Source organism: Pseudochaenichthys georgianus, chromosome 22 (genome assembly GCF_902827115.2).
Source record: "Pseudochaenichthys georgianus chromosome 22, fPseGeo1.2, whole genome shotgun sequence".
Classification (NCBI taxonomy): domain Eukaryota; kingdom Metazoa; phylum Chordata; class Actinopteri; order Perciformes; family Channichthyidae; genus Pseudochaenichthys; species Pseudochaenichthys georgianus.
The window spans coordinates 10,781,383-10,804,517 of NC_047524.1; the positions used below are offsets into that span (position 1 = coordinate 10,781,383).

Sequence of the window (23,135 nt, forward strand, 5' to 3'; positions counted from 1 at the left end):
GTCCAGGTGTGAAATTGTGAAACAGACATTTTGAACCTTCCTCCCATCACCCCCATCCCATCACCATCCCCTAGGTCAGATGAGTGATGAAGGATACAAGTCATTCCCACTGTCATTAAGACCATATCATTTATTTGAACCTGGAGTGCTGACCTTTCCTCAGAGCTTTACAAAGGACTGTTCTAAAACTGTCAGAGTTCAGGAGGCACCAGGGCCACTAAAGGCAGACTCACCCCATCTGATAAATGGATTTGAAATAAGCTACCCAACAGCAGGGATGGCCCATTAATTTTAATCAAGGGTGATGTAAAAAGGCGATCAGAGCCACATGACAATGTCAACAGCCCAGTAGGTATGAATAGAGGCTACCATCGCACCACATACACATCTACACCCACATTACCACACCCAGGATGCTCTTCTAGTACCACAGGCCTCTGGCAGCCTCTCTGACCCCACTCGGTTGTGTTTCTCTCTCCTTGGCTGATGCTTCCTCCTCACCACCACTGACACCGCCACCCTCCATCTCTCCTCAATTCCCTTCCATGCCCCATTAGTTGAGCTTGGCTGGAGACAAAGAGGCAGGCCCTTGGAACTGAATGACCTGGTCAGCCTGAGATTTAATGGAGAAATCAGGTGTTGTAGGGATAATGGCCGAAGCGCACCAGAAGTCAAGGACAATGGCTGCGGCCTGTGCAGGCAGGGGTCATGCTTACAGAGGCTATAATGCCAACCTTGTCCCTTTGCTGTATATTTTATAAAGCTCTGCCAAACTACAAACTGAAGAGCAGCTCTGTAACTGGGCTTTACAGGGTTTTTCTTTTTGCAACGACAGCGAATACGTGGCAGATGTAGTTAATGGTGTTACTGTGCTTGCTGTCCTCTACTGTTATTTCTTCTTCTAAAGGGTTTGTTACCAGCACCTTGGTCAAGGCTGCGAGGTTACCTGCCTGTGACTGATGCAACAGAATTTGTTCGGTGAAGAGTAAAACCTATTGCAAAGTAAAAGTCACACATTGATGTTGCACTTTATCTCCTTTTTAGATGAGAACCAACTAAGAGTTATGGGCTACGATAAAACACCTGATATCATCCTGGAGGTTCCCATTGGTAAGTATTAACATAATATAACCATGTTTTATCTTAAATACATGTTGTAATCTTAACTATGTTGTCTGCTCTTAATATTGTCATGTTAAAGCAACGATTTACATGGATTACCGTATTTACTGGTTTGCTGAGTTTACTTTGTGTTGCTCTGTGTTTCTGTTTCTCAAAAGCCGTCGAAGGACATATTGTTCACTGGATTGAGAGCAAAGCCTCGTTCGGAGACGACCACAGTCATCGCACCTATCTCAACGAACAGTTTTGGAGCTACTGGAACAGGTCAGCCTCATCATATTTGCATTTCCGCTGCTTGATATGGCACATCAGTTGTATTCGGCATAGCAAAGCAGTTTAGAAAACTAAATGGGGAAAATAACCTGGTACAAAAAGTGAGTTAAATGGAGCTGAACTACTGTATCGGTCTAAATCAGGTATTACCTTTCCATGTAATGCTGCAATTCCCAATTCCCCAGTTGGCATATTGTTTATAACTTCTCCTTTTTGACCACAAACCACAGTCAGCTTTTTCTCAGTATTACATAGGTGGCTCATATCTCGGTCAAACAAAGCTAACCACTTCCTCCCTGGCATGGGCCACACTAACCCCACACTTCCATGTGGTACATCTGTACACAACACTACATCCACATTCGATTCTACCATTGGAGCCTTTCACAGCCTAAAGGGTCTGCCTATGAGCTTGATTGTTTTCCAGAGTATACACATTGTTTTGGAAGGAAAGCTGGGAAGTTGGTCATTAATCCGTTGCATCTGTTGTCATGAGAACCTTTGGACAGGAACAAGGCCTTGCTGTCTGACCCCGGGGGGGGGGGGGGGGGGGAAACAGAGGCGTGTGTATGCATATAAATGTACGTCTCACTGCTAGAAATGAATTAGGTTCATACCCATTTCATTGTCTCTTGAGAGATCATCATTTCCAACCATCCTTACATTTTCTGCCAACATAGAACAACAACTTTTATTAAGGCTCACAAGGGGGTAAAGTAATGCCCCTTTGTATTTAGTAATCTGTGGGCTAGCTCTTGGTTGAAGGGCTAAACAGGCCTCGTAGTGTCCCATCCATTAAATAAAGAAATAACTCTTTCACTATTAAATGGCAGTTAAATATATTGGCGAAGAACACCTGTAATACTTATTCGCAACACCACCCATTTTCCAACAATTTAGCAAAATACTGGCTTTTTCTTCTAAATAAAAATAATATGTTGAGGCACACAGAGAGAAGGGGGTCACTCACATGTGGTCTTCACATCCCTGCCTCCCTTGGTGCGGGGTTCCAGTCACCAAGTTGAATAGCCGCCCACACTGCCTCCATCCGCATCGCTGAAGCCCCTGCCCCCCCCCTCAGCCGTGACGGCCAGCTGACATGTTGTGACATGGTGCCAGAGCCCAAGGAGGATGCTACCCCCGGCACTGACTTTTTATTATTGTTTTCTTGGTGCATGTGCAGATATGTAGATCAGATTCCTGGATCTGTCCAAACCACAACACAGGAGGGGGAACTGTTTATCATTAATGAATTGTAATGTTTTGTTGGCATTGTTACAATAAATATCTTGATCAGGGTTTAACTGTTATAAATATCCAATATTCATTCAACATTTTTTTTCATAGGCTATCTTTATTGTTAATTCAACCAGCAATGTACATGTAGGGAAAATTCCACATATCCTACAAATAATGTAAAAATTAACTGTACAGTATTTTAAGCCATACCTTTTTAAAAACAGATTTAAAGACCAAAAAGTAAATAAAAAGAAAATAATGGTTCCACATTTAGAAAATGATGCCACTCTCTATAGATGACTGACCTACTGATTTAACTCGGATGCTGTCAGCAGAGAAATTGTTTGATTTTCCGATGACTAATCCAATATCATTGAGCAGTTAAAATGAAGGGGATCGGGTCAAGGTCATAGTCAATGGTGCATTTTATTTTCTCAGAGTAAGATAGTTTTATTTGCTTGGAGAAGAAAAAGGCTTTTTTTTTATACTATTTCCTTTTTATTCTATTGTTAAAAGTCCCTGAGGTGTGATTTTAAAAAGGGCCAGTCTTTGTTGGTTACTAGCTTTGTTAGGTCTCATTGAAATGTCACTAAGAAAGTGCGTGAAAATAAAAGGATTTGCTAAAGATCCAGAATATTGGCAGACCATTTTTTTATAAAGTATCCAAAATTAGGGCTTTTTCAGTCAGTCAAACTTTTAAAAAATCTAATAAAGGAAAAGAGCTAATTGGATAATGACATGAGGATCACATGTCTCTATAAATATTTTACCGGTTTGAATCGGTGGCATCAGACTGTCTGGCCTCCTCGTTGCTACTCGTGGCATAAGCATACAGTAGGGTGAACTATCAGAATACTAACAGGCTGATTGGACAGTTAGAGTTAGACTAAGCCTTACATATTTGCCCACGGGTGTCTCTCATTGATATTCAGGGGCCGCCTTGTCCGAGTGTATTAGAGAACTGACAAAGTAGATCCCATCATGTCAGCCAGCAGCCTGGTCAGATAAACATTGTTGTGTCAAAAAAGAAAAAATGTCAGTCCCTTCAGACCCTACCTTTTCAAGCAACCTTGTAATTTTTAATTGACATTTACTGCTGACATTTGAAAATGGCCTCATCCTTCTCTTATTGTTAGACCTTATGCATTATCCTCGTGTGTGTGTGTGTGTGTGTGTGTGTGTGTGTGTGTGTGTGTGTGTGTGTGTGTGTGTGTGTGTGTGTGTGTGTGTGTGTGTGTGTGTGTGTGTGTGTGTGTGTGTGTGTGTGTGTGTGTGTGTGTGTGTGTGTGTGTGTGTGTGTGTGTGTGTGTGTGTGTGTGTGTGTGTGTGTGTGTGTGTGTGTGTGTGTGTGTGTGTGTGTGTGTGTGTGTGTGTGTGTGTGTGTGTGTGTGTGTGTGTGTGTGTGTGTGTGTGTGTGTGTGTGTGTGTGTGTGTGTGTGTGTGTGTGTGTGTGTGTGAATTTAGGGTCAGCGCTTTGTAGTCACGAAAACATGGGCCAACAGAGAAATAGGGTACAAGAGAGTGATGGGGTGACATCATCCTCCTTTCACTTCTCATTAGTTGGTTTCAGTTTATGAGACGGGCCCTAAAGCACTGATTTTTAGGGTGTTTGTCCATTCCTTCATTCCTCAAACTGATTTCAGTGCTTGACTCTAAACCTTTCGGGTCTTTTTTGACTGCCCTTGGAATCGCACAGCAGTGTTTGTAATTACTTCATTGCCCCCGATTGACATTTCCAGTGATTTGCTTATTTTTCACGAATTCCCTCTTTGCTTTAACTGAGCTGCTTCACCCATTGCTTGTGTTAATTGTTCTCGGTTTGCCCTCAAGCATTGCATAGTGAGCAATGGGGACATGTTTTTGTAGACAGAGAGAAAAAACATAACTAATTTTCCCTCTAAAGCCCTCACCAACTGCATTTATCATCCAAACAATAGTCTTGCCAACACACTAACCCCATAATGAACCCCTCTTCAGTGGAGTGAGGGGTAATGACGCTTCACCTACAATGCTCCCAAGAAAAAGATAAAAAAGGGAAGATATTGAGAGAATAACGGTCTTCGTGCAGAATCAAGCGGCGTGTTCAGGCCCAGTGCCTGGATGAGATGGCGAAGCAGCAGCTATTGGTGTCTTGCAGCCATCAATCTTAGCTGGTGGCGTTCCAGAGCCAGCGAGCCCTCTGCTCTGACGGATGTTCAGATAATTGAGTTATCCATCTCGCCCAACTATCAGAGTTGCATAAAAAGTATTCACCTGCTGGTGAATATTAAACACATAATGAGCCTCTTGTGTGTTTTAGGAGAAGTGGGTAAGGTTAAACACAGCATGTAATGAAATATGGACTCTTGTGTGGTGCCACCTCACTTGATTATGGTGTACTTAAATCAATTATGGTTGGCAACGTTCCTTCCATAACTCACAAAGCAGCCACTGAAGTTCTGCCCTTGTATTCGTCTGATTATTTATCTTTTTAAATACTTAATACTGAACATATTTGGATAAGAACAATTATTGTATGGCTTTCTGAATATGTGTACACTTGAATAAGACTAGAATATATCTTTATTGTCATCATACAAAGTACAATGACATTTCTTTGGCAATTCTCACTGTAGTAAAAAAAATAGACACAATAAATAATAGCTCTGAGGGTTCAGGAATTTATGTAGAAATACACATGTATTTTTTTAGCGCTGCTTTTTGTCTTATTTCAAAATGCTTCTATGTTTGTCCTCGTGAGGTTTAGTTAATTCATTTGTTATTGTCAATCTGTGGAGTCTTTAAAATGCCATTTAGCTCAAATTGAGGACAATACTTTATAGATGGATCTATTGATCAAGTATTGGTCCTCATTGTCAGGAGAGTCATACATCACAGCTTGTACAAAAATACAAACATATTAACATTACAGCATTTGACATCAGAGCCTTATCACACAGCAAATGTCTGAACAAATGGCTACACAGTTTCCTCTGAATTATTAGTCAGATTATGAAGAATTCAGGCAGCCATTAACTTCCCTTCATGCAGAAGTTGTGTACCATTAAAGAATCAATAGAGTAAATCAGAATGTACTGTTTGCCACATAAATGCTTTTCAGCAACAACACCACTCTGCACTGTAGTAGCAGATTAAAGGGCAAATGTAGAGTTGAATAAATAGATTCAGAGCCCTTTCTTCTCCTCGCTGTTTTCTTATTTTCCCTCCCCCATTCCTCACAATCCAATACAATGGACAGCCTGTGTGGATATGAGCATAAACTCCATCGTGCCCCCCCTCCCAGAGTAAATCAGCTGTGAGATTCCTAAACTGCAAACGTGTCAGAGTTGAAAATGTTAGCACTCTTAATGGAGGCTTGAAAAGGTTAGATCTGATAAAAAGCTGTCAGACGTCTACGGAAAATGATTTATAGCTTTATAATGGGACAGTATGCCTCATTTCTCCCTCGTATGAAATGGGGGTTAAGACTTTTGGGTTTGCTATTATACATCATCTGGCTTGACCACTTTGAAATGTGTTGAGACTTGAATGCACGAACATGCTTTAGGTTTCCTCTTTTTGTTTTTGTAATTTTGAACGTCACGCTCTGTTGTCATGTAGATAATTCATGTCCGAGCATAATTAAAGGCGGACAACTCTCATCCTCTAAAAGTGCATATCGATCTCCATTCAAATGTGTTTTGCGCAAATGAGATTAGTGCCCGTCTTTTGTTGCAACACTTTGGAAGAAAGACTAGAATTAATGAGGAAGTCATAATTCTCAAGATTCTCACCAGACTGTTCGTACAACATCACTAATCTGCTCGCTGACACATTGGCTAATGAATAGACACAACTCTGATGCATGTGTTGTTTTATATTAGTTGACACAGCTGCAATTAGACATCTTGAGCTCTCTCTGAACTTTTTCCAATTATATCTGGAACTATAGACTGTAGATTTTACAGCTCCTAATAAAATTGCGTGGTTATTCTGTTATATTCTCTCAGAGCCGTCAACCCATTTGCGACATCAAATGATTTTTTTGATTCCAGATATTGTAAATTGCTGTCTTTTTTTAATGGAAATGTCCATCATTTTTTGTTGAACTTTCCAAAGTACTCCCGACAGGAATGCTCAATTAATTACATTATGTGTTGCAGGAAATCTTTCATGAATTCAACAGATTTTAGCTTTCTCTTTAAAATATGTTTTCAGAATCGCAGATAATTAGCATTTTATGTGTATGACTTGATAAATTAAAAAAGAGGCATTCTCTGAATGTTAGAAGGGCTTATAGTGCATTTAATGCAATATATAAGCAGCAGTAGCAGCAGGACCATCATCCAGCCAGAGCAGATAGGGGCTGTCACCTGAGAGGGGGGGGGGGGGCGCCCACGGGGGCGCCCACGGGGGCGCCCACAGGCCGAGGCTGCTGCTGATCCAATGAGGCCGGACATTACAGGGCTATCCCCAAGGACAGGTACTGATGCCTCTGGGGTGACAATGTGACAACTCCAAGACCTGTACCCTACCACACTTCACCTCACCTTCCCTTCAGATATGTTCCTAGCAAAGAAAGGGAGGAACATAATGTAAGAAGCACATTTCCATGCAATAATGGCCTTTGAACACTTCATTGGAATCATATTGACCTCATGCTTTACTTAACCTACAATGTGTTAAGTTTCTTATAAAAGCCTTTCTATTGTGGTTTTAATAATTTTGCTTTTCAGGGTTACGTGGCTTGCTATTTATTTAATATGCATAAAAAAATGATGTTGTTTTTAAAACAAAAGCACAAATATGATTTTTTGTTCTGTTAAAGCACAAGCATCTCTAACATTTCCTCTAACATTGCCTTCTTCCTATTTATAGTTATAGATACCCCATGCAGAGCAGGAACGTGGCCTCTTTTATTGTTTCCTTTGTTGTGGCATCCTCTCGTAGAATATTCCACAGCTAGAAAAATAGCTATCCACAATGGTGGTTCCTTTAGGGCTTTGCAAGTGTTTGTTTTAGGGCACATCTGCACACAGAAGTGCGATGCTTGCCCCTAAAGCACAAGCAACCTGGAATATTAATGGCAAATGACAAGTCGGCTCTGATGCTTCAAGGATTTCATGCTTTTAAGGATGCACATTTGGCTGCATTGTTTAAGGCGTCTGGGGTGTAATCCGCACTCTCAGGTCTGCAGCATCCTCAGGATTTAGCTCTGCTTAAGCCGCCATGTCTCCTATTTATTTTTGTAGGGTTGTATGTGTGCATTATCTAAATTTGTCATTTACCGTTGAGTGTGAGAGCAGCCTTGACACGGCCGCTGTGTGTATAAACGAGGAGCGGGACAGAAAGCGGCACCTCAGCGATATAATGTCCCTCCTCCTGTCTCTCTGCTAGCCTGTGACACTGTGAGATGGAGAAGAAAGCCTCGAGTTAAATGAGGTGCAAGCATGTCTGCGCCATGAAGTCCTGTTTTGCCATGGAACTTTTTTAAAGATTAACGCACATTTTTTGTCAGCTTTCACAATGTATGTCATCAGACTTACAGATGCGCACGTTTTTTTTCACCCCTCATTTTCTCGGTCTCACTCTCCTTTTTCCTCTCCTTTTTCCTCTTCTTCTTCCTCTTCTTCTTCTTCTTCTTCTTCTTCTTCTTCTTCTTCTTCTTCTTCTTCTTCTTCTTCTTCTTCCTCTTCCTCTTCCTCTTCCTCTTCCTCTTCCTCTTCCTCTTCCTCTTCCTCTTCCTCTTCCTCTTCCTCTTCCTCTTCCTCTTCTTCTTCCTCTTCCTCCTTTACGGTGACCTTCTGGGTTTCATTCCAGGAAAAAGTCAGCAGCATTTGTCAAAAGCCCAGAGAGTAGTGAGCAAGGGTAGAATGGCTCTTTGTAAGACTCGATCTAACAGGAGCATTTTGATGGCTCCCCGACCCACAAAAGAAAATCAGGCCTGCATTTAATTCAATGTGACGTGCAACTTGCAGTGATATTTGCTATTGACACAGAGACAGTGTAGACAAATAGATGTTGTATGCAATACATGGTGCATGCTGTGCATTACACAAAGGCCTGTGTGCACACTTATTGCTGCTAAATCTGAAGAACATTAAAGATTGATAACCAGGGAAATGGCAAGATAATTATAGGGATATCTGTTATATTACACAAGTTGTGGTTTTGTATTTTGTTGAATCTACCTTAAAGGCTAAAACTAATGCAAGGGTTTTTATTAATATACTCGAATCAGCACAATTACAGCAAAGAAGACATAAAGATAAAACACCATTTATTTATTTTTATAACTCGTTTTTTAAGTATTTAAGTAAGTAGGGAGGCCGAGAGTCATCACATTATCCCTCCAAACCTAAGAAGGGCAATAGACCATGAGTCCAATGACAGGAAATGAATGGGACCCAAGTAGCATATTCGTTGTTGGTAAACAAATATTTTACAATTGAAATACAACAGTTTGGTCTTTTGTCTCCGATCCAGCAATTTATTCCTGATATTTTCTTAAGGAACGACATTTGATATAGAGAAAAGGGGCTTATATTGTTGCATGGTACACATGGATAGAGGAGGAATGCATATTTTAGTTCTGGATGTGCGATTTCATGACATGGCAAGTGTTTAACAGCTTTTTGGGCGGATTAAGATTTTCTTTTCTTATGATTTATTGATTTTGACTTGTCTCACATCAAGCAGTATTTCTCTGTCTATGCTAAAGGTTACTTGTGCTCATTTTTAATGGAAGACTTCAGGATTGAATTGAACCTTTTTATCAGCTACTTGGATTTGTAATGGTTCAGTTTAGCCACGTTATCTTTGCTGTAATGTATGTGTTGGTCAGTATTGTCTTTGTGTTTCAGAGCACACAAACAGTAAACACTCTTCCTATTTTAGACCAAAATAAATATGATATTTCATAGAATGACAGCCAAGGAAACAATGCTTCATATTTCAGCCTTTGTGTTTAAAGAGCAGCTCTGTGTGTACCTGATAATGTGCTGGGACTCGGGTCCATGGAGGCCCATCAGTCACCATGTGGAGCTGGTGGCTTGTGATAAGTGGTTCCTTATAGATAATCTAGACAGTGGGCTTCTTTTTATAGGCCCACTGTCCCTCAAATAACCTTGTTTGTTTTTTTTACCACCCATGCTTATTTGATTTGTTTCCCCCCCATTGATCTCCTGATTCTTCATCCTCTCTGTATATTTTATTCTTCACATTGTTTACATAGTAATCTGGAACATGTATACAGTATGACCATCAGAAATGCAATCCCTATATAAAATAGACGCATACTTCTATACTGTCCATGTACATTTTCTTTTCTGGTATACTGCTATTCTGGCTTGACCTGTCAGTGATAGACACATCTTTGAGTATTCTAAACCAAGATGGCAAGTTTCTCCTACTCTTTGTAGATAACCCAGTAAATAAAACAAGATTACTATAGAGTGTTGGATAAAAATATAAAGATTTCTATAAAAGCCAGAAACCCCCATCAGTTTCTGTATCTTTTCCACAATATATTGCGTCAAAAGCTACAATGCTGTTCCTTGTTTGCACCTATCATTCGACATTCTTCAGTTGAATTGAGATTGTCTCCACCATTCCCCATACAGTATGACCTCATCCATCTCTCTATATAGCGTTATTGTTTTGAATCGTTTGTTTCACTATATAAGACCTATATCTGATTGTACCTCATGGCAGTCATTTAGATTGATGTACCTTAAGTAACTGAATTTAAATACCAGATAAGGAGGTATTTGTTTCTTTGGACTTTTGCTTTATATTTCAGTATGAATTCCCTTCACTGCATTGTTGCCAGAAACCCTGAAAGAGATACAAGCACATCTGAGTCTTGCCTCACCGGCCTGGCATTTGTTAAAGAGCTTCGTCGGGACCCTTTTCCCCATCTTTGTTCCCAGGCAGCCCTCTCCCGTCTCTGGTTTGAGTTTCACGTCTCGCAGCGGTCTGATTGCCTGATAGCTTAAACATCTCTGCCTGCCTATCCCTTAGTGGGAGTGTGTAATCAAAGACACATGAGGAGCCTGTGTCCAAGTGCTGACCTTCTGATTTTGCTCATCACTTCTTAGGGTTAATGTACAAGATCTATCAGGTCAGCAGATTTGTCTCGTCGGGTCTATAAAAGAATCGGGGAAAAAATGCCTTTGGCCAATGAACCCTGTTGAAACCTCTTAAAATAAATGTGGACTTATATATTCCTTTCAATCTTTTGTGTTAATGCTGATATGTTTTATTTTATCTATTCTGTAGTACCATAAACCAAACCTTTGTGACAGTATTAAGGAGTTAACAGGGTAACTATACGATCCAAATACCAATCCGTCCGTTGTCGATGTAACGTTTCATCATGGGAGGGAAGTTGAAACAGGCGATACCCAATCCTTTTCTTTTGGACTGATGCGAGATAACAGAGGCATACATTTCGGAACAAGTGAAATATAAACTCTGCGCAGAGTTTAGGGCCCCCCCCCCCCTCTTTGAACGGCCGCCGCGGATATGTCGGGGAAATGTATTTCTCATTTTGAGTGATATCTCTATCAGCTGGCACGCTCTCACTATGAATCTTCCCCCATGTAAAAACCCGGAATCTGTCTCTTCAATGACGGCAGTGTGTTTAAAATGACCACTCTTGTTTTTTGTGTTGGGCGTCCGTGTGTCATGGAGGTTACAAGTGAAAGGGCAGAATAGAGCTGTCTGGCGAAAGACCTCTGATAGAAAGTGCCACTTCAATCTGTGCACAGCTGCAGTTAAGCTTTGGCCGACTCGCTGTCCAGCCCGACACTACACATTCTCTTCTCTTTCGAAGGGAATGGATGTGCAAACTTTTAACTTTAGACCGAGTTTTGGTCTGACCAGTTCTGATCTGTTTACCCCTTTTTCTTGACTCTCTTTTTCAGCTTGGTTTGTCAGGATTGCACACTGACAAAGACTGTCCCAAACACTATTCATATGATTTGGTGTTAGTTTTCAGATCCTTCAAGGCCCTTTTTGAAAAAAGTCCAATAATATCATTAAGTTCATGCATTATTAAATTATATTTCACTTTCTATATCACTTTTCCATTGGATAGGCCATTGGCTTGCAGTCTACACGTCTACTAATTTGGTGATGAGGGGGTTTAGCGCTTTGGGGAACTCTATCCTCGGAGCTGCTGACAGTCCTCAGCCCCCCTGAGTGTCTGCTAAGGATAGAGCTCGTGGTTAGAGAAAAGACTACTGGCCCTGTTTAAAATATTCGTTGTGGTTTGAATTAGAAAGGGGATAAATTCTCTGAATAATGATAGCAAAACATTTAGCTTCAACTGTCCGGGTGAAACAAAACACGCTTGAGTAAAACTTTGAACTTTTTCCGTTTTGTTTTCAAATTGTAGTGCTGAGTTCATGGGAAACTCGCTCCGAGGTTACCTGCGCCCCTGAAAAGTGATGGGAAGAAAAGCATTACGGCCACAAGAATGTTTTTGCAGTAGTTGAAATATTACTAACCTTGTCAAATGTCATTTTGAATGAGAAAGCAAACATATTTTAATCAGTGTTTTAAAGGAAGGGCTTTTCCAACTGTGACTCTTGGAGAAAGGGGTCAGCTAATTGCAGCGTTTGATGTCATGTTTGGTCTCTCTTTCCATTTTGATTCGACTGCCTGAAAGTATGCTCGCTCTCTCGCTCAACTCTCTGTGTTTCTCTCTTTCTGTCACACACACACTCAAATGAAAAACGACTCAAAGGTCTGAGAGTTCTCAAAGCTGTAATCTTTATTGAGTATTTGTTTCTACTTCCTGTCAGCCCTCCTCTAACCTTTAACCTCTAACCTCTTCTCTCCTGCATCACTGACATTTTGGCCGCTCCAGACAGTGCTAAGATTTAAATATCTTATTCATTTTGTGAATGAATGTTCCAGTGAAGAGTACGATATGTCAGACCTCTGTCTTCAAAGTTTTCTTGTTATATAATTTAGACCTCACTTGGACCAAATATTTCTTGCAAAGCTCTCCCACCGTCCTATAGTAGGTTAATCTTCCAAACTCAAAGTCCCAAATCTCTTTGGTTCTCATAATTACTCTTTTAACAGCAGCAGGGGGGGGGGGGGGGGGGAGAGGGATATACATTGTAAATTATGTTTGACAAGGTGGGGTTAGTGGTTTTGTCGTAGCTTGTCTTTAGTTATTACTCATACTTCCTCTTGTCATAGATAAGGTCTGCTCGTGAACACACCAAGGTGAGCGCTGGCGCAGGGCTCTTATCGCCAGCATTGATTTAGGGCAAGAACCCAGTGACAGAGGTCATTGTGCAGTAAAGCTATCCATCATTCGGGTTTGATTTCTGCTATGACCTGTCTCCAAGTTGTCTACACGTAGTCACAAAAACTAGAGGCCACAGGAAGGTTTGACTGGTGGGAGGTGAAAAGTGGACGGTGTATTGAGGAGCTTTGGGAAAGGCCTACTGTGTTTTTAAGAGCTGAAAATAATTAACAATGTTACATGTAGGACTGTTATTATAAGTTGACTAATATTTAGGTTTTCTGTTAACATATCATTTAGAATCAAGGTAACAGTGTAAACCCTAATTGTATCATCTAATTATTTGTACAAACTGTACTGCCTTAACATCTTTGGATGTTTATGAAAAAAATGATATAAAATTAGTTTTTCACCAGTAGCTGATCGCCCTTCTTTCCACAGTTACTTTTAGCTACTCACAGTGGTTCTCCATGTGTCCTAGACATTTCCTTAAATGTGTTTGAGACACTCACATTTTCCCCGATTTAAAATTCAAGGTATTTCCCAGCCTGTGGTAAATACATTTTTAATCAAAAACACAGTTGTCCCTCTTTGCATGGGTATTTTTTCAGATGTCTGAAGATGGGTATTTATTGCTGTTAAATGTGTCTGCGGCCTTTGTGGCTAGACTGTAAATGTTGGCTTATATGTTCTATTTACCCTGGCTTCAATTTGTGGAGCTCTTACCTTTAAATATGCTATGAGTCATATTATTGATTTGTCATGAAGATTATTTATTGCACTTTTTTTCACTAACTTCTGCATAAGTTGGAAGATGTCGGAGATTCTTCTGGAGAGAGTTTGCATGAAAATGGCTGTAAACTGGCTGAGCTCTTTCTTAAGGGAAAATATATTCCAGTAGAATCTCAAGGTATCTTTAGTTATGCTAAAATAGCTAGCTACAATTTAGGGACAGCTTACTCCAACCTAGCAGAGGATAACCTAAGCAGCTAATTACACTACAGTCTGCAATCAAATCCATGTCAGGTTGCCTGAGAACCTGGATTTGTGCGGTGGATTTCAGTTAAATACAGGAGCAGCTTAAAACATTTTATGGTTCTCTACTCAAATTAAAGTTTATTTCAGCAATCCCCTCTAAAATGTGTCGTATCCCATTACGCAAATGTGGACATGGTAAATTAGCGGCGAGGAGTGCTTACGCTATGAATATGTTGCCTTTTTGAGCTGTGTGCAGAGGGTTACTGTAGCTTACTGGGGGTTGGGGATGTCTTTAACTCTAAAAAGTTGTCTTGAATTTTCTCCCCTCGCAAGATGATGTGTTTTTGCAATTCAAATATTTGCTCATTCTCCTCTCCATTGCAAAGCTCTCTTTGAAGCGGAAGAGTTCTATCAGGGCCAATGACAGTGTGAGTGTGCAGCGTGACAGCGCAAGAGGCAGAGCTGGACTATTTCTAACTGCATATTTAAATAGCAAGGAAATCCAGAATAAAAAATGTATGCAAATGACGGCATGTTTTGCATGCTGATGTTTTTATGATTTGGGGCTTGCATATTCAGGTAGTGTTCAGTACGTGCCTAGCTTTAGCAACATTAATCAGAATTACTTCATGTCTCCACCACATCCTTGATCTCCCTCTAAACAAACATATCTTGGGGTGGAAGGCCTGCACTTTGGCAGATCTACTTTTAATGAAAGCTCTGCTTAATGTTTTTATGGACTAAGTGGAAAGACATCCTTAAGGCCCTAGGCTTCATCGGAAAATGTGTAACCCAGAAACTCTCGCTGCTTCAATGTTAATTGTATGTATTGCACATTATGGTTGACCTAGCTACCTGATCTCATTACATAAATCCCATCTATACATGTATACCTTCTTCATGTGAGAAGCCTCTTTTCGCTTAAATTAAGATTTTACACATTCATGTGAACATCAACACCCTGAGACGTAGTGTGTGGGTGCTTAAGGAAATGTTAGTGTTTATGCAATGAGCAACATACTGTATGAAGACGGAGCCCTCGAAAAGGATCTTAAGCCTGTCTGCCCGTCTTAAGGTATAGAAAATACAGAATAAAATAATTAATTGAATTGTCATTTGTATGAGCAGCCCTTGCTCTCTGCACCCTATAATTTCAACCTCTTTCTCCCCCTTCCCCTCAACCACATTTTTTCCCTTCTTTTTTTCTAAACAGCAATTAATCTCATTTTTAGTCCAATTTCCAGCCCTCTGCTGGAGTCAGAGCGAGTCCCCTGTTTTGTTCCTATTTGGCTTGGTTCCTCTGCATAGTCATTAAGGGCCCAATTAATGTCACCCTTTAGCTGAAGAGTGCTCATTTTTATTGGGGAGCTGACAGTCACCGCCATGAGTGCCGCAGTGTAATATGCATTAATTGCCCTGTAACACTGGTAATTACCAGTTCTTCAAGCCTCTCAGTAAACTGTCATGCCCAGACACGACTGCTTTGAAATAGATTACTCATTAGGGAGACCTGCCCTGTTTTCCAATGGGGGCTCGCTGGGTTGGCATAAAGATGAAAAAAATCTGGTGCTTGAACAAATAGTTGCCAAGAGCAATTTCCTATTACAACTTCCCGGTGACGGCTTTTCTCTTTCTTTACTTTTTTTCCCTCATATGGCATTCCAGCCGTCACTTGAGGTAACGATCAGACGTAGAACTAGATGTCATTGTCCATCATGAATATCGCTGATAGAAATTGGGATGTCTTTTCGTCCAAGATTTACTCGTTGAATATACATTTGTGTTTGGATTTCACCAGTGTGCTTAATGCCTGGGTTGTAACTGAAATCTTCATTGTGGATTATTTCTAGTTCATTGCTTTCTTGTCTTTAAACAACACTGCCCTGAATGCCCACAGACCAGTATACTACGGCTCAATGCTGCTGGATGTAATGTTGCTCAATAGGAGGCATGTCAGGGCCTCTGTACGTAAGCAGTGTTGATTTGAAATTGTTGTTCAAATACTGAACGGGTCTTGTGTTTGCAAACTGTGGAATCTCTGTTTTAAACATTTGCCTATGCTTCACGGTTCCTCAATCATGTCCTGCGTATCTGGAGAAAAATAAATTGATAGTGAATGCAAATAGATGAATTTTTAAAGAAACGGTTAGAGGACAAAAGGAGGGGATGTAGAGTGGGTGTCACCATTGTTCTGCGATAAGATATTGCAAAAGAGAGACCAAATCAAACAGTGTTAGCTATCGCACATCCTCTCCACGTAAAGGTGTTGGCCTGTTTGGTCACGCTAGAAACAATATTTATATTTCACCACAGCTTTGTAAACGTTAAGTGTGCGCTAGGCCGATTCCCCTCTGGTCCCTGTTCTTCCTTTCTTTTCTCTAAAGCACTCTTGTGTCATTACCCATTTACCAGAGCAAGGAAAAGAACAGAATGTGAAGACCAGAGAAAAGCCTTTCACACACACAGACAGAAAACACACGCATGCATGCACACACACACACAGTTTCTCAAAGGTGCTGCTTTTGTTTTATCTCCCTTATACAGGGAGCACCTGCTTCAGGCAATCTGCTCCTACTCGTCTCAAATGAATGTTGTCACGGCCTTTCAGATTCTCAGCCAGAGATGTGCTAATGAAAGGAGATGGTACAATTTGAACTGACCAGGTAGCAGCCAGCAGTGCACAGCTGAGAGCCAGGGATGGGGGACACACCCCTCCTCGAAACAAAAGACAAGTCAAGCATCCGCTGATATACCCATTACCCTTCTCATTAATACCCTGCAGACCTGGCCGTGTGAGTGTGTGCGTCCGTGTGTGCTTGTGCGTACGTCTATCTGTTTGTGTTGGTCGAGCACTTATCGAATTGTTTATGACAGGCCTAATTGGGCTAATTGAAGACATTAAGATTACCTGTCAGCTGTGTGTATCCAGACTCCCTTTCTGTCTGACAACTCCTGACAAGTGAGGGACCCCGTAGCATCCGTCATGATGGAGCATTCCCAGGCCGTAATAGGGACAATAGGGGCCACTCTAATTTGATGTGGACAGCCATGGCTGCGCGCATGTGTGTGCACGTGAGTGTGCACGTACGTGTGTGTGTGTGTGTGTGTGTGTGTGTGTGTGTGTGTGTGTGTGTGTGTGTGTGTGTGTGTGTGTGTGTGTGTGTGTGTGTGTGTGTGTGTGTGTGTGTGTGTGTGTGTGTGTGTGTGTGTGTGTGTGTGTGTGTGTGTGTGTGTGTGTGTGTGTGTGTGTGTGTGTGTGTGTGTGTGTGTGTGTGTGTGTGTGTGTGTGTGTGTGTGTGTGTGTGTGTGTGTGTGTGTGTGTGTGTGTGTGTGTGTGTGTGTGTGTGTGTGTGTGTGTGTGTGTGTGTGTGTTAGTGAGAATCGGGGGGCTCTGTGCATGGCCAGGCTAATGGAGTCCCCCCTTTGGCAATGTGACAAAGCGATGAGGCAGTCTGAGGGGAAACGTGAAAAAGGGTCTTCAAGTGTTTAAGGACATGAGAAGGGAAGGTGCTCGAGGTGACGGCCAACACAGATTGAGTGACAAGAGAGGAGCGCTGATGTCTGTGTGGTTGGACACCCATACTCTTTTCAGAGAAATCCCAACTTTTTGACAAGCAAAGAGATCAAAATATAACCCATGGGCCCACTTTGGTCGACTTTTCCATGTGTGTTCTGTCATAAATAGTTGTATAGTACCACTGATAAGAAATATCATGTGCATAACGTATTCATATTAAATCTAATTGTTCTTAAACCGTATTCATTTAGTTACGTTTTTTTCCCTTCTCTGATCTGAGGTGCAGATATTCATAGATCCGGGTTGCCAGATCTTAAGCAGAGCACAGTCCTATCTTCTTAGGCTTAAGGAATGTGCCTCTGCATATCTGTGTCCCTCCCCACTCTCCTCTCCTGTGTGGCATTGTGTGGGGCTTTGCAGCGTCGTCGCTATGACAGATCAACGCTGTCAGCCCAGGAGATCCCTCTGTTTGTTTGTTCTCCTCCAAAAGGGGTTAAACTGTCAAGTTGACAACTCGCAAGACCTTTAGACTCCAGCACTACCGCCTTTCCCTGTCTCCCTCTCTATGACTCCCCACCACCCCCCCCCCCGTCCACCTTCATCCCCAAACGAGTGAAAATCAATACCAGATTGCCTGAGGACCACTGTTTGGTGTGGGCCTGACCCCTAGATGTCCCCCACTCTGCTCCTTTCATTACATGTAGCCCAGTATTTAACTTCAATCCTCATCCCTCGCCTAATTAGTTTCGATAAGCTCGGAGTCTCTCTCCCTCCCTCTCTCTTACATGTGCAGCCGCACACAAGCTCCGCAAACACACATGGACATTTTGCTTTCTTGCCCTTTGAAGGGACACCCTGGGCTGGGAGTAATAAAAGACAAATCCCCAACACGCGCACAGAAGCCCTCAGCGATTATTGAGCTTGGATTATTTTTTTGTTTGCATAGCAAATTTTTTAAAACGACAATGAAATTAGATTTGCACCCTAGATCATCAGTGAAAACACTGGGGATATCCTGTGTTGGCCAAAGCTAATGGTGCTCTGTGGTGGGCCTGTTAGCAAGCCTAAGCCCCCACGGTTAGCTCGTGTCTCTGTTGAGTCGTCCAGTCAGAGACAAGGTAGCCATTGATAATATGTAGAAGATGCTCGTTGGCTCTATTTCAATGTCCTCCTACTAAACCTGGTAAATAATTGATTAGTTAAAAACACAGAAAACCGTTCCAGTAATTTGTTGGCTGGAGGTCTGTGTGTTTTTATGTACCACCCACATGTCCAGGTGCCGCCACTGCGCCTGCTGGCCCGTCGACCACTGACAAGCCCCAACGACATGTTGGCCCCCACTGCTCTGCTCCCCCCCCCAGGGGCTAAAATTACCCTCAGGAATGTAAACAGACTGCAGAGTAAGCACACAGCTTTCTGGGCCCTTCGCCTGCGTCCGTCTCCAAACTCGCCACCCAAACTGGGACAGATCCATTTTGGACTCAGAGGCCAAGGTTGGTGGCGAGCATACCTTTAACCTCATTTGGCTGTTCTTTAGTTAAAGTAAGAGGACTCATAAAAGTGTTTCTGTCCCTGGTTAGGATTATCATATTGGCAAACTGCAAATGCTCTATGCAACAGCTGAAAAACAAATATATGTTTTTAATTATTTTTCATCATATCTCCTTTCCCCTTTTCATTGTAATAGACAGATGGGCATTCACACCAATTAATTAGGTGTGTGGAGTAGCTGTAAGCGGTGGAGTCTGGGTGAAGAAGTTCACTGGGCCGGGCGCTGACATGTTGATTTAGTGGTGGTAACACAACTGCACTTCCAAAGGTGCTGACTTGGACGAAAGCCAGGCCTCTTTTTCTCCCAGGGAGACATTAGAGGCCTCACTCTAATTTTGGGGCAGGGTTCTACTCATGGATGCAGAGGCCAAGAGGCCCTACACAACAAACATTCACACCTGCCTTTCCATGCCTTACTTTTGATTCAGTCCTCACTTGAGTGGCAGCCGAATTTAAGATATACCACTTATTCCTGAATTTAGTGGATTGTGGATTTTTCAGAGTTAAATCTTCTGTAATGTTGAACAAATGAAAGGTTCCTTTGCAAAATACACTCTACAAACTAAAAACATCACCTAAAACTAAACATAGTCATGATAACGTTATCCATCCCGAAAACAGAATATTTTTTGAATCCAAAAAACATCCTTAAAAGTAGAGCATTGACTTTCTTTTTTTTGTACGTGCCATTACATTGCGTCGGTGTGCATATGTATGTGTTTGTTTCAATAGCATAACAAGATGTGGAAGATAAGCAGCCAAGCATCAGGCACACATCCTATGACCTCACATATAAACATGATATCATCCATACATATACACGCACAACACTGTTCCTGTGCTGGACGTACCAGGTTTGCAGGCGCCCGGTCAGACTGACGCTGCCCTAGCGAGGGCAGATAGGGTTACAGTACAAACTGTTGTTGATTAGGGCCGTGCCTGTAGTGGGGGGATCATCCTAAATTGAAAACACATTAGCCGCTAGGGTTAAGGGCAGGATTAGGACCAGGGCGGCATGGGACTAGGAGCAGTGGCAGACACAAAATGGCCGTCCCTCTGCCTGCCTTTGACTGTTTCCCCAGAGGCAAGTGGCAATTATCGGCTAGGGCTGTTGGGAGTTCACAATAACAGGTTAAAGGAACATGTATCCCCTTGACGCTGTAGTCCTCTCCGTCTGCAGAGGCCCCCAGCCTGCTCGCTCTCCACCGCGGGGAGCTTCCTGTCTCCCAGCTGAACTTACAGACATGAGGACTCATCAAAGGCCACAGGGACTCTGGACTGATCTCCAAATTAGCACCGCACCCAGTGTTTGGATTTAGAGACTAATAAGCCTCATCTAAAAACAGAAGAAGCCTCAGAGACATTTCATCTTCTGTTATTTTTACCTCCCATTTCAGATATAATGAAGGTCATCTCAATCCTTTGCAGAGTGTGCATTTAAAATGTATTTATACAGACTCAAGAACGCAGTATATGGCTTGCTCAGTACAGTACTTGCATAGGAGACACCATTTGCAGCCATTGGCATAATAGAATTTAATAATATCAGCGTTGAGTGTTAATGAATACCCACTCAGTGTGTCATAACTGAGGAGATCAAGCCATTTTCATGATGTAGAGGGTCCTTATTGAGGATAGGAGTCGATATCTGAGGAAAGATCAGGTGAGCTCCTCGGACCGACTGAATGTTAACCCTTATACAGCCAGGGAGTAACACAGACAGAGCATTCTCATTATTACAAGGGATGAATTCAAACGTAATAATATTTGTAAAAGAGAAGTAGGAGCAAAGCGTAAAAAAAAGATCTGTTTGAAGAATTATTTGTTCCATAAGCTCTAATATGTATGTTCTGGTGTGATCATGGAGCTGTCGTCTCTTTGGTCGTATGTGTGTCCCCGATACTGTTTGGAACAACTTCTAAACACTAAACAGACAAAGCCACACCACACCTTGTTTGGTTTCGCTCCACATCCAAAGCAGACCAGAGTGTGTCAAAGTGCGTTAGAGCGTGACGCCGTAGATCTTACAGGGCACCAGCACACATTACACACACTTGTCCCTCAGATATGTGTTGCTAATGCGGTCGGCGACATGCTCAGTTAAGGGACTTAACGAGTTCCAAACACTGATTAAGACTCCTCCCTTTGGCCGGAGGATGTTTGGGAAACATGATGTTGTACAAACGGATCCTAACTAGGACCAAATGTCGTATACTCTCTCCTTTGTGCTTTTGTGCTATACAAATACAAATTGGGCTGCTGCCTGTTAGCTCAACTGCTCATTCACATAATCATGTGTTAGCCTTGTTATCAATCAGGTGTGTGTGTGTGTGTGTGTGTGTGTGTGTGTGTGTGTGTGTGTGTGTGTGTGTGTGTGTGTGTGTGTGTGTGTGTGTGTGTGTGTGTGTGTGTGTGTGTGTGTGTGTGTGTGTGTGTGTGTGTGTGTGTGTGTGTGTGTGTGTGTGTGTGTGTGTGTGTGTGTGTGTGTGTGTGTGTGTGTGTGTGTGTGTGTGTGTGTGTGTGTGTGTGTGTGTGTGTGTGTGTGTGTGTGTGTGTGTGTGTGTGTGTGTGTGTGTGTGTGTGTGTGTGTGTGTGTGTGTGTCAGAGAAAGTGATAATTTGTTAGAGCAAGATAAAGACTGTAGTGTCCCTTAACCCACTAATGTTCACGGAGCTTAACAGTGATAGGTTACAAATAATGTGATGATTGATGAAAGTATTTGTACTCTTTATAATTCAGAAAAAAGTGAGATAGAAGTTAATAATTGGCATTTGTGGATTTCACTACGAGTACTTAAAAGTTAGCAGCGTTCACGGTTGTGTAGAATTCTTTATCCCTGTTCAAAGCACATAAAACAATATTCCTAATGCAGCAAGTTGAAACATACTGTATGAAAACCACTGTAATAAGAACATAATGTAAGCAATACATTGTTATAACACTACTGTTACATGGTTTGAGGCTTGATATATTCCTTTAAAAATACTAAATGTAATGAAAATCTTGACCTGCAACAATCACACAATACAAGAAAATGTTCCCATAGTTAAAATTACAACTATAGTTTATTTAGGCCGCATTACAGTAATACAAAAAAGGGAATCTGTATAACTAATTTAAGAAAGTGTATTTGACTTCAAATATCTTTTTTATAATTGAATCTGCATTTTTTTTTTTTAAATATGTTCTGAAAGACCCAGTGGTCATCTCCCAATTGTCCCAAATAAATCATTATATTTCACATGTTTAATTTCCCTTTCAATATCACATTTGTCATTTTGTGAGATTAGAGGTAGTCTCCCTGATATTCCTTTAGTCACTTATTTCATCTCCTCGTGTAAATAATGGAGGCTGTGTTTCTTACAATTTGTGTTTTATTGTGTGTCTAAGTTTAAGATAGCATTGGCTAATATTGTGTAGGGTCTGAGAGCTGAGGTCCTGCCACAGAGGTTACAGTGGTTGCTATGGTTACCGGATAAGCACTGGAGCCCTGTATTGCTGGTTATCATGCATCAGTGAGCGTAAATTAGCTCCTGGCGTAACATGCACCTCACGACACACCGGCTCGACCTGACCTCCCACACCCTTCATACTCGCACATCTCGCCTCTACACCTCTATGTTAAACCTAACACTACACTACACAAACATACATACATACGCGTAAAACTCTCTCTACCTCCAACAGTGATAAAGGCAAACCACATCCGCTCCACGTTCTATTTCCATAACCCATCGACAGAAAACATCAAAATGTCATGAAGAATTACAACTGAAAGAAGATGTTTTATTATTTAGTGTCCTCTATTCCACTTTAATTACGATGCTTGTGTAGACTTGGGCGACTCATTTAACCGTGTGCACTGGCTGCCTTTTTTATTTGTGTTTTACATAGCTGAGCAGAATTGTACTTTTCCTTGCCCACAAAAATGTAGGGGGTGGTGGCGAGAGAAAATAAGGTGTTCTATTCTTAGCTGTAGTCATGTTAATAACTTGTCTGTGGGAGGTTAACTCTTCCATTCATCTCCTGTTATTTATGTGCAGGAGGATGTATAGTTTGTAGCGAGGGATTATTTACCTCCCTGTTCGGGGACGCCCCTCCGGGCAGAGCCAGCCTTTAAAGATCCTGTGTGTGCACTAAGGCCTGTGTTATCAGGGTGTCTTCTTCATAAGGCTGGCTGACTTGCTACTGAAAGACACTGGATGTACAGTG

At 41.7% G+C, this 23,135-nt stretch overlaps 1 protein-coding gene across 2 annotated transcripts in view; it reads left to right on the forward strand.

Annotated features, from left to right (window-relative positions):
* Window positions 1-23,135, forward strand: part of cdin1 (CDAN1 interacting nuclease 1) — a 54,023-nt gene that overhangs the window by 25,770 nt on the left and 5,118 nt on the right. For both annotated transcript variants that reach the window (XM_034111684.2, XM_034111685.2), the window contains 2 exons: window positions 1,045-1,110; window positions 1,281-1,386. In XM_034111684.2, coding sequence (XP_033967575.1) covers window positions 1,045-1,110; window positions 1,281-1,386 — 172 coding nt within the window. The remainder of the gene's footprint in view (window positions 1-1,044; window positions 1,111-1,280; window positions 1,387-23,135) is intronic.